Source organism: Hemiscyllium ocellatum, chromosome 1 (genome assembly GCF_020745735.1).
Source record: "Hemiscyllium ocellatum isolate sHemOce1 chromosome 1, sHemOce1.pat.X.cur, whole genome shotgun sequence".
NCBI classification, from domain to species: domain Eukaryota; kingdom Metazoa; phylum Chordata; class Chondrichthyes; order Orectolobiformes; family Hemiscylliidae; genus Hemiscyllium; species Hemiscyllium ocellatum.
The window spans coordinates 8,978,749-8,991,140 of record NC_083401.1 but is presented as its reverse complement, the minus strand read 5'-3'; the positions used below and the strand labels follow the sequence as shown (position 1 = coordinate 8,991,140).

The 12,392-nt window shown below is 41.1% G+C and overlaps 1 protein-coding gene across 3 annotated transcripts in view; it reads right to left on the bottom strand.

Annotated features, from left to right (window-relative positions):
- Positions 1-12,392, bottom strand: part of znf638 (zinc finger protein 638) — a 149,559-nt gene that overhangs the window by 44,223 nt on the left and 92,944 nt on the right. For all 3 annotated transcript variants that reach the window (XM_060833880.1, XM_060833965.1, XM_060833906.1), the window contains exons 14-16: positions 8,658-8,705; positions 7,804-7,941; positions 3,888-4,016 (exon numbers count right to left, since the gene is read on the bottom strand). In XM_060833880.1, the coding sequence (XP_060689863.1) occupies positions 3,888-4,016; positions 7,804-7,941; positions 8,658-8,705 (315 nt within the window). The remainder of the gene's footprint in view (positions 1-3,887; positions 4,017-7,803; positions 7,942-8,657; positions 8,706-12,392) is intronic.

Genomic DNA, 12,392 nt, shown 5'->3' with positions numbered 1-12,392 from the left:
AATTCCAGATTTTTACTGAGTTCAATTTTCACCATCTGTTGGTGGAATTTGAATCCACATCATTGCCTGGGTCTCTGGATTAGCAGTCCAGTGAAAATACCATTAGGCCTTCACCTCCCACTAAGAGTAACTGTATGATGGGACAGAAAACAAATCAGGAGATAATGAGGGCACGTACTGAAGGCAGTACATTAATCTGGTGTGATTTTAATTCTCATGTAGACTGGGATAGTCACATTAGCAGAGGAAGCCTTCATATAGTATCTTCAGCACAGTTTATTAGAATTACGTGCTGTGGACATAACCTTGGATATGGCTCTTTTAGATCTGCGATGTGTAGTGAGATAGATTTCATAAAAACTGTCAGAGTAAAACATATCATTAGAAACAGTGCCCAAACCTTGTAGAATTTAGCATTCAGCTTTAGAGGGAGGAACTTTGGTTGCTTAAATAAGGATCATTACAAACAACTGAGGGCAGAGTTGGGCTGGAAGTGACTGGGGAAGGGGTTTAGCAGCAAAGACAATCGAGGCACAACGGTAGACGTTTAAGAAAATAGCAATGGTTCCAACATAGGTAAATCCCAGTGAAGAAAGAGGACTCCAAGAAGGGAACAGCATTAAGTCCCTTAGAGAATGCGCTGGGAAAGCAATAATGGGGAAACCAGGAAGAGGCAGAGAAGTTGAATAAATACTTTGCATCTTTCTTCACAGCAAAAGGTTCAAAGTACCAAAATCACAAAATAATCAAGAAGCAAAAGGGGGAGAGGAAATAAATACGATAACTATTGAGAGAAAAATGCTAGAGAAAATAATGGGACTGAAGACTGATAAGTGCCCATATTCAATATGATACATCCTTGGTTATTAAAGAAAGTAGCCACAGAGACAGTGGATAAAGTGTTAGCAATCTTCCAAGAATCCTCAGATTCTGGAGAAGTCCCAGAGGATTGGAAAACTGCCAACGTAATGCCTTTATTTAAAGAGGGATGGAGTCAAACAACAGGTCATGTTATTGGGGAACTAGAAGGTAATACAGAGCATTTAAAAATTCATACTATGATTAAGCAGTCAGAGTGGCTTCATAAAGGGTTAATTTGTCCTGCTTACCAAATTTACTAACATTTTTTAAGGAAGTAACAAGGAGGATACCAAATGGGAAATCAGCATATTTGGATTTTCAGGAAGCAGTTGATAAAGTGCCATTCATAAAGTTACTTAATAAGAACCCATGGTGTTCCAGGCAGTATATTAGCATGCACAGAGAATTGGCTCATAGAAGACAAAGTTGGAATGGGGGGGGCATTTCAGGATGGCAATCTGTAACAAGCAGAGTGCAGCACTGGTCAGTGCTGGGACCACAATTATTTGAAATATATATTAAAAATCTGATTGAGGAAAGTCAATGAAATAAAACCAAGTTTATGGATGAAAAAATTAGATTGTAAGACAACTGTTGAGGGTGATACAAAGAGCCTGTGACAGGCTTTTTCTGTGCTCAATTACAGGATGTGGGCATTGCTAGGCTAGCACTTATTACCCACCCCAGGCCTATAAAACGGCAATGTGCCCTGCCCCTTTTAGTTTTGTAGTAAAAGCTGTTGCATCACTCATGGGAATACGCTGTAAATAAATATGTCCAAATTTCCAAAATAAATCTAAGATTGGAATCTACACCCTTACTGCAGCTACAGACAATTTGGTTGACAAACTGACGTCAAGAATGATGTTCATTTCACTTCACGATGAACAGGACATAAGCTAACATCACTGACAGGTATTTATTCAAAGCTTTCTGCTGCCAGAAACTAAAATGTCTATTCTGAACAGCAGTGGGACCTCAAGGATCTCCACAAACATTCATCTTGTGGTATGTGCATTAGGCGGGTCAAATCTTGAATATCAAAGCATCAAAATCATGAGCAAGTTTGTAACTGTAAGTGAATTTGCTTACCAAGGAGAGTTACTCTTTTCATTAACTTTCAGTTCTTCCACTTTATGAACTGAAAGCTGCCCATTTGTATGGAGGTGTTTCAGGATCAGATTAGGAAGCAGAAATCATACGGATCACAATGCCTAAGTCAGGAAATATAAAAGCTAGCTCTTCAATACCTTAGCTTTAAGTGGATAAGGAGGGGGCTTACCACGGGCTGCAAATATAGGCCAGGCGCCTCTGGGTGGAGCTTTTCTTTTCTGAGAGATTGTCATGAACGAATTTAACTCCTTTGCAGCTGCCGGGTCGTGTTGCTTTTGCTTCGCTGCCAGCAGGCGACATGTCAGAACATCCAGAAAATGAGGACCTAACAAATCTGCAGTGGATAGGTTAGGAAATTCCAAAGGGCTGGGAGCAATTTTTTCCATGCCAGTTGCCCGTAACAGCCTATCAGACCTCAATTCAGAAAGAAAAGTGTGGGTCTGCCCAGCTAAAACTACTGCCAGACGACATGCAGTGATTGCAGAAAGCAACCTCTCCTTTAATTGATCACGAGACAGGGATTCAAAATCACCCTTCAGATTATCTAGCTCAAACTTCTGGGCAGCTAAAATGAGAGGACTTACACTTTCAGTCACCCTTGATTGGATGGAACGAGTTGCTTCTATCACACCTAACAAGTTGTCAAGCTCCTGCTTGGTGGAAACCACACCCTTTGAGATAAGCATCTGAAATATTGGCTGATCGACTTCAGGAGTTGCAACAGCTGGGGCATTTGGAATGCCAACATGAAATCGGAGACGATTTTGGTGTTCCAAACTTAGTGGAAGATGGAACGCCAAAGGTAAAAGAATATGGCATTCCAGTGGTGTCTCTCGATAGGTCATGGCTTTCCAGCAATTTTTGTCATCAAGGGAACCCTTCAGGGGTCCACCCGCCCAGTGAAGGAGGTCAGATGACCATTTTGCCCTTGTGCCGGACAAGATGGTCTCAAACGTGGACTTCTCTGAAACCGTTGACATAGTCTGAGGGATGGGCTTAGCATGGGGAAGTGGCATGAATTGTATTGATTGTCCAGAGCGACCCCACCAGGGATTTGGCTCCTTACTGGCTGATTGAGCACCATTCCCTGAGCTACTTTTTATATTCTGCTGTGAATTGGGACCCTGCAGAGGATTTCCTTGAGGGTCACTGAATCGAAGTTGAGGAGCTGGAGGAGAATCAAAGCGAAACCCAGCTGGACTGTCGCTGGTGAAATCAAGCTGTAAGGAAGATAAAAGGTTAAATGCGTCAGAGACGTCTTACTGGCTAGTGTCCGCAATGGTGTAGATAAGGAAAAATATACGTGTAGCAGGATCAAGTGGTAAGCCTTCACAGGCTAAAAGAAGAATGCAGTTTACAACTTGCCCAAACTTATGCTGAGGAGGGATAATCTCTCGACACTTCAGGATTTGATACCTTACATCAGTAGTCAATCCAATTTACTCTGTTCCAAAATTATGTAATATTAGATGCTTGCCACCAAATGTTAAGTTTTAAAAAAAATATAATTCAACAGTTTTCTGGCTACATCAGAAATCACTACTTAAGGCATTCACCTTTGAAAGGTTTTTGCTTGGATACGGTTTTCACAGGATATGCTTTTTCACGACTGGTCACAGTGTACAACAAACAAATGCGTACACAGAATAACTTGGAGATTCAAAATGGCTCTTTATCACATCCACCTGGAATCTTGCACATATACATACATTCAGAGTTAGTGAGAAAAAGTCATTCAGACCATAAAACTCTCTCTACTCAGAATCCATACATGATTACTCTACAATAGATGCCCACAAATCTGTCAAACTCTGGCACTTGACCAAAACTTCCTGTTACCAATCGTCACCAAAAGCAAGCAATCAATCTGGCTACATCTATTAGCCAGGTGTGGCAAAACCCCGATCACTTACCAACAATTGTGTTCCTGCCTTAGGAGACAAAGAGAATTCCAGAGTTTTTCCATGGAAGTCATGAGGAATTTCTCTGAAAAAGTTGCACATGGATGTGGCTGCGTTCCCACTCTCTAGCTGTAGAATGACCTGTACCAATCACAGCATAAGACAAGGTTAAACTGAGTGAACTGACGACATATTCTGACTGTAAACAAACTCAAGACCTTAATCTCAATTTACACTAACTTAGGAGCAGGAAATCTTGACTTATTTTTCCCTCCTTACATCATGAATAAAGTAATATTTGAAACCTAATCAGTCATAGTAAAACAAATGAGGCATTCAATCTGGAACCCTTGTCTATTATGGATCAATTCTATACCACGTGACAAAGTGCTTATGTCCCTACCCATGGACCAGGTGGCCAAGGTTCAAGTCACACCTTTCCAGGTAAGCAATAACATTTCTAAACAGGTTGATTAGAAAAGTAGGTTCAAATACTCATTATTGTGCAGTATTGTTTCCAAATAGGATATTTCTGACAATTTGCTTGCAGTTGTACACTTGAATGTTAAGCAGACATCTAGCATACAAAAAACCCAGCTCAATAGGGAGCACTGCTGCTGGCAATGGTCACTTGAAAAATGAGGATTAGAAGGCGAGTGTGGAAACTGGAGAGGCACTGGCAAGGATTTTTCAATCTTCCCTGGATTCGCGGATGGCACCAGAGGACTGGAGAGTTTGAAACATTATTACTTGCTTATTCAAAATGGGTCTAAAGACAGGCCTAGCAACTACAGACCAGTCACTTTAACTAGATCATGGGAAATCTTCTTGAAACAATTATTTGGGATAGAGTCAATAGTTAAGACTTGATAGAGTTAATAATGGAAATATGGGATAAATTGGAAGAGTCAGCACAGTTTTGTTAAGGGAATATAATGCCTAACTTGTTCGAATTTTTAAAAGAGGAAACAGGCAGGGTTGTTGAGGCAGACATGGACTTTGAGAAGGTATTTAATTCATGTCTGTTGTGTGACACTAAGATAAAAATTATAGGTTATGGAATAAAAAGAACAGTAGCAACATGGAAACAAAATTGGGGGAGGGATAGAAAGCAGAGAATAATGGTTAATGGATAATTTTCAGTTGGAGTAAGGCTTGTAATAGACTTCCCAAAGGGACAGTATTAGGACCTTTCTTTTACTGACGTTCATAAACAATCTTGGTGCACAGGTATAATTTCAACGTTTGCAGATGACACAAAACTTGGAAGCCTTGATGTGGAGGTCCCAGTGTTGGACTGGGATGGGCAAAGTTAACAAAATCACACAACTAGTTACCTGACAAAGCAGCAGCGTTCCAAAAGCTTGCACTTCCAAATAAACCTGTTGTGGACTATAACCTGGTTTGTGTGGAATTGCAAACCATGAGACGTTGGTAGGTGGGTGGAAGGGCAGACAGGTGGCAGATAACGTTCAACGTGGAGAAGTGTAAAGTGTTGCACTTTGGTATAAAGGACATGGAGAGACGCTATAAAGTAAAGGGTACTATTCTAATGTGGTGCAGGAGCAGAAAGACCATGGTCTAAGTATGTATAAGTCATGAAAGGTGGGAGAACAGCTATTAATAAAGCACAGTGTATTCTAGGTTTCACAAATAGGGTATAGAGTTCAAGAGAAGAGAGGTTATGCTGAACTTAAGTACAATACTGGGTAGACTTCATACGGGTCATACAGTATGAAAACAGGCTCTTTGGTCCAACTAACCCATGTCAAATATAATTCCAAACTAAATTGCCCCATGTGCTTACTCCTGGCACATATCACTGCAAACCCTTCCTTTTAGTGTACTTCTCGAAGTGTCTTTTAAATGTTGTAACTGTGCTTATACCATTTCCACTGGAAGTTCACTCCACATGCGAACCATGACGTGTAAAAACTTTGCCACTCATGTCCGCTAGATAGGGTGCAGAAGTCAGAGGGTAGTTGTACAGGGTGCTTTTCTGACTGAAGGTCTGTCATCAGTAGTGTTTCTCAGGATCAGTGGCAGGACCTCTTATTTGTAATATGATTTGGATGAAAATGTCAGTGGCTTGATTAGTAAGTTTGCAGATGACAGAAGAATTGGAAGAGCTTTGGATAGTGCAGAAGAATATCGAAGGATGTAACAAGATGTGGATCATCTAGAAAGTTGGACAGTGGAATGGTGAATGGAATTTAATCTGAACAAGTGAGCGGTCCATTGGCTCAGTGGTTTCCACTGCTGCCTCACAGAGCCAGGCTCAATTCTAGCCTCAGGTGATTGACTGTGTGGAGTTTGCACATTCTCATGTCTGCGCGGGTTTCCTCTGGGTGCTCTACTTTCCTCCCACAGTCCAAAGTTGTGCAGATTAGATGGATTGGCCATGCAAAATTGCCTGTAGCATCCAGGGATGTGCAAGTTAGGTGAATTAGCCATGAGGTTGGACAAACTTGGATTGTTTTCATGAGAGCGTTGGAGGCTAAGTGACCTGATACAAGCACATAAAATTATGAGATGCATGGATAGGGTAGAAATATCCACTATTAGGGGGCATAAGGTTTAAGGTGAGAGGGCAAGTTTAAAAGGTGATATAGAACGTAGAAAAGTACAGCACAGAACAGGCCCTTTGGCCCACAATGTTGTGCCGAGGTTAATCCTAATGTAAAATATAGTAACTTAACTTACACACCCCTCAACTCATTGCTATCCATGTGCACGTCTAGCAGTCGCTTAAATGTCCCCAATGACTCTGCTTCCACCACCACGCTGGCAATGCATTCCATGCATTCACAACTCTCTGCATAAAGAACCTACCTCTGACGTCTCCTTTATATGTTCCTCCTAATATTTTCAAACTATGACTCCTTGTACCAGTCAATCCTGCCCTGGGGAAATGTCTCTGGCTATTGACTCTATAGATGCAAGTATTTTACACAGAGGGTAGTAAGTGTTGCCAGGGGTGATGGTAGAAACAGATATGATAGCTAAAGGTTTAAGGGGCATTTAGACAGACATATGAACAGGCAGAGCATAGAAGGAAACAGACAATGTACAGGCAGATGAGATTAGTTGAGAATAGCATCATGTTTGGCACAGATATGGTGGGCTGAAGAGCCTGTTCCTGTGTTATACTATTCTACATACACATTAATCCAAATGCAGTCTTACTAATACGCTATATAACTGAAGCATAAAACTTCCTAACTTCTGTATTCACTTCCCTTTGCAATACATCATAACATTCTATTAGCTTTCCTGATTACATCTGCATCTGCAAACTAATCTTCAGTGATTCAAACACATTATAGGAAAGATGTAATTGCACTGGACAGGGTGCAAAACAGATTCAACAGGATGTTGCTTGGGATAGAGCACTTCAGCTATGAAGAAATTGGATAAGCTAAGGTGATTAGACCTGATATTAGGTGTATAAGATTATGAGAGGAGTGGACAGGGACAATAGAAAGCAGGGGGAAAAAAAAACAAATACAAAGGGCCACAGTTTTAACAAGTCAAAAACAGGAGATTTAGAGGGCTTCTGGAATGCACTGTGTGGGAGGGTAATTGAGTGGGGGAAACTCACAATCTTTAAAAAAAAGTACTTGGATGAACACCTCAAATGTGAACACATTCAAGGCTATGGGCCTAGCATGGAAAAGAGCAATGAGTGCAAGTAGTGGTTTTTTTATTAGCATACTCGATGGATGGAATGGTCTCTTCTGTACTAAATGATCCTATACGCTAGGACACCCAATCTCTTTCTCAGAACTCTGCAACCTCTCACCATTTAGATAATATGCTTTTTATTCTTTCTGCAAAAATGGGTAACGTTACATTTTTCCACATTGCATTCCATATGCCAGGTCTTTACCCATGCATGTATCTATATCCCTTTGCAGCAAACAAATACCTTATTGTGGGGTTTCAGAAACATGGAATCTTTTACTCTTCCAAATCGAAAAGCAACGCACAAAATGTCAACTTCTGTATAACCATCTTCAGGTAGATTGCTGATGTGAACGAAATGGTCATATATAGTACATCCAGCCTACATGAAGAAAATGAAAAAAAAAGTGAAATAAAACGAGAAAGTTCAATCAAAATGTGATAAGTAACACGATACAAGACAACACATCTCAACAGGAATTTAATATAATGGAGGGCAATGGGTTTCACTACCTAACTCAAGCACAATGTCCTTTACTTTCCTGATGCCAGTACAAAGTTCCACTTGCTCCAGCAGCTTTTGATCATCATCACATCCAAATATAAGGGGGCCCTGATTTATGAATACACAACTTATGACTACTTACACTTACAAATGCTTCTTCATCCAAGGGTGCAATTTTGAAGATTTAACATATGGAAGTTTCCAGTACTTAACTTATTTTATACTTTTCTGCATGATGCCCAACTTGCACACAAATCAACTTGCAAAAGGGCTCAAGAATGGAACCTGTTTGCAACATGGAGACTGCCTTTAGTAACTGGGTATTAGACTCATCCTCTCTAGAGGGAGTCACAACCAATCCGCACCCTGCCCTAATTTTCCACATCCTGTTGCTGAAAAGCTATCAGGTACAGAATCTCTTATTTACTTTCTTTCCTTTCATTACGAAAGCTATTTCCACCACCTGATACCCCAATTTCTCACTCAGCGTGAATCAGAAAAATCAATTCACAATTTTCCAAACATGACCAAGTTAATGAAACACTCCTCTGAATCAGCAATTTCTTAATTCAGACAAATAGCAATATACTTACATCTGGTTTAAACCCAGATTCTTCAATCATATCCTTAAATATAACCTCCTGGAGAAGACAGAAAAGAATTGAATATTAGTAACGCTGGTAAAATTGTAGACTAGTGGTTGTAATAGATGCACACAATTCCAACACAACTAACAAAGGTCTACTCTTCGTGCTTTTCATGGTCACAAGCATTTAAGGTTTCTAATTTACACTCCCCTTTCATACACTTAATGGAAACCCCTGGTGATTACATTTTTCTTTATTCCTTCAAGGAATGTAGCCATGGCTGGGAAAGCCAGCATTTGTTGCCCGTTCCTAACTGCCCTTGAACTAAGTGACTTATTAAGCCATTTAAGAGGGCAGTTAATAGTCAATTTTATTGCTGAGAATCTGAAGTCACCTGCAGACTAGACCAGATAAGGATGGCGATTTCTTTCTCTAAAGGGCATCACATTTTCCAATAACTGGTGGTAGCTGTCATGGTCACCATTACAGAGAATAGCTTTACTTTCCAGATTTATAAATTTAAGTTAATTAGTTGTTGTAGCGAGGTTTGAGCCCATGTCCCCAGACATGGGGGCATCACTTACACAGCCTGATCAGTTAGGAATAAGCAATAAATAAAGCAGTAATAGTCACTTTTGCAAATAAAAATTATGATTTGTAAAAAACCTTTTCCCCTCACCACCACTAACCCACAATAGTTTAATTTCTTCTTTCTTCACAGACAAGGCACCAATTGTACAAATCAAATTTCACCATTATTGGCAATTGTAATGCTTTGGCCCAATGTCCTGGCAGCAGATTCTGGGAGTATAGTGTCATAGAGATGTACAGCATGAAATAGACTCTTCGGTCCAACTCGTCCATGCTGATCAAATATCCCAACCTAATCTAGTCCTATTTGCCAGCACTTGGCCAATATCCCTCAAAACCCTTCCTATTCATATACTCACCCAGGTGCCTTTTAAATGCTGCAATTGTACCAGCCTCCACTACTTCCTCTGGCAGCTCATTCCATACACACACCACCCTCTGTGGGGAAAAGGTTGTCCCTTAGGTCCCTTTTCTCTTTCCCCTCTCACCCTAAACTTATGCCCTCTAGTTCTGGACTCCCCCACTCCAGGGAAAAGACTATCTATTTATCCTATCCGCGCCCCTCGTGATTTTATAAACCTCTATAAAGTCACCCCTCAGCCTCCGACGCTCCAGAGAAAACAGCCCCAGCCTACTCAGCCTCTCCCCATAGCTCAAATCCTCCAACCCTGGCAACATCCTTGTAAATCTTTTCTGAATCCTTTCAAGTTTCACAACATCCTTCTGATAGGAAGGAGACCAGAAATGCATGCAATATTCCAAAAGTGGCCTAATTAATGTCCTGTACAGCCACAACATGACCTCCCAACCCCTACACTCAATACTCTGACCAATAAAGGAAAGCGTGTCATAGAGTCATAGAGATGTACAGCATGGAAACAGACCCTTTGGTTCACCATCCTATCTACCTGACACTCTTATTTTCAAGGAATTATGAACCTGCACTCCAACATCTCTTTGTTCAGCAACACTCCCCAGGACCTTTGCTTTTCTAAAATGCAGCACCTCACATTTATCTAAATTAAACTTCATCTGCCGCTTCTCAGCCCATTGACCCATTCGATCAATATCCTATTGTACTCTTGAGATAACCTTCTTTGTTGACCTTCATTACACCTCCAATTTTGGTCACCTGCAAACTTACTAACTATACAACATACGTTCACATCCAAATCATTTATATAAATGACGAAAAGCAGTGGACCCAGCACCAATCCTTGTGGCACTCCACTGGTCACAGGCCTCCAGTCTGAAAAGCAATCCTTCACCACCACCCTCTGTCTTCTACCTTCAAACCAGTTCTGTACCCAAATGGCTAGCTCTCCCTGTATTCCATGAGATCTAAACTTGCTAACTAGACTCCCATAGGAAACCTTGTCGAACACCTTACTGAAGTCCATACAGATCACATCCACTCTGCCCTCATCAATCAGCATCTTGTAACTAATCTGAGAAGTGAATAAATCAACTTCTACCATTTACTGGAATATCAGCATTGATCAATTAATGAGGACTTTGCAGAATCAACAAAGTGCCCTGGTTGATGGCAGGTGGTGAATCAGTTTCTTTCCTTTTATCAAACATTTTAACAGTTAAGTACAACTGAGTGCCTTCTATTTATGAGGACATTTCGGAGTTAACCACATTGTTATGAGCCTCCAGTTACATATATGTCAGACCAGTTGGAAAGGCTGATTTTCTTTCCTTAACGGGCATTGATAAACCAGCTGAATTTTTATGTCAACTAATAACTGGTAACCAAGGTCACCAACAGACTAGCTTTTAAATCCAGATTTATTAATTAAGTCCAAATTTTACCATCTCCCTGGAACAACAGTATGAGTCTTTGGATTACTAATCTCGTGACAATACCACTGCCTTCCCTTGAGCAAATCCTTCAGTCAATCTCTTAATTGCATCCTTCTCTGCTATTCAAGGAGTCCTATCAATAAAGCTGGTAAGTTTAGAATTGACTTAGCCATTCAGAACTAAGCAAAAGTGAGAACTGCAGATGCTGGAGATCAGAGTCCATATTAAAGTGGTGCTGGAAAAGCACAGTAGGTCAGGCAGCATCCGAGGATCAGGAAAATCGACATTCTGGGCAAAAGCCCTTCATTCCTTCATTGGATGCGAGCATAAGAGGTACAGTTAGTAAGTTTGCAGATGACACCAAAATTCGAGGTGTACTGGATAATGGATTACAACAGGATCTTGACCAGGTAGGACAATGGGCTGAGAAGTGGCAGATGGAGTTTAATTCAGATAAATGAGAGGTGCTGCATTTTGGGAAAACAAATCTTAGCAGGACTTATACACTTAATGGTAAGGTCCTAGGAAGTGTTGCTGAACAAAGAGACCTTGGAGTGCAGGCTCATAGCTCCTTGAAAGTGGAGTTGCAGGTATATAGGATAGTGAAGGCGGCATTTGGTATGCTTTCCTTTATTGGTCAGTGTATTGAGTACAGGAGTTAGGAGGTCCTGTTGTGGCAGCACAGGACATTGGTTAGGCTACTGTTGGAATATTGCGTGCAATTGTAGTCTCCTTCCTATCGGAAAGATGTTGTGAAACTTGAAAGGGTTCAGAAAAGATTCACAAGGATGTTGCCAGGGTTGGAGGATTTGAGCTACAGGGAGAGGCTGAACATGCTGGGGCTGTTTTCTGTGGAGCGTTGGAGGCTGGGGGGGGTGACCTTATAGAGGTTTACAAAATTATGAGGATCATGGATCAGGTAAATAGGCAAAATCTTTTCCCTGGGGTGGGGGAGTCCAGAACTAGAGGGTATAGGTTTAGGGTGAGAGGGGAAAGATATAAAAGAGATCTAAGGGGTAACTTTTTCACGGAGAGGGTGGTACGTGTATGGAATGAACTGCCAGAGGAAATGGAGGAGGCTGGTACAATTGCAACATTTAAGAGGCATTTGGATGGGAATGGTTTGAAGGGATATAGGTTGGGTGCTGGCAGGTGGGACTAGGTTGGGGTTGGGATATCTGGTCGGCATGGATGGGTTGGACCATCTCTATGACTCTATAACATGGGAGAAATTTAGGATACGAGGCAGAAGGCTCAAAGTAGAATTCAGAAGAATTTCTTTCACCCAGCAGGCAGTGGAAGTTTGGCACTAACTGCCTAAAAGAATGGTCAAGTTAGAGT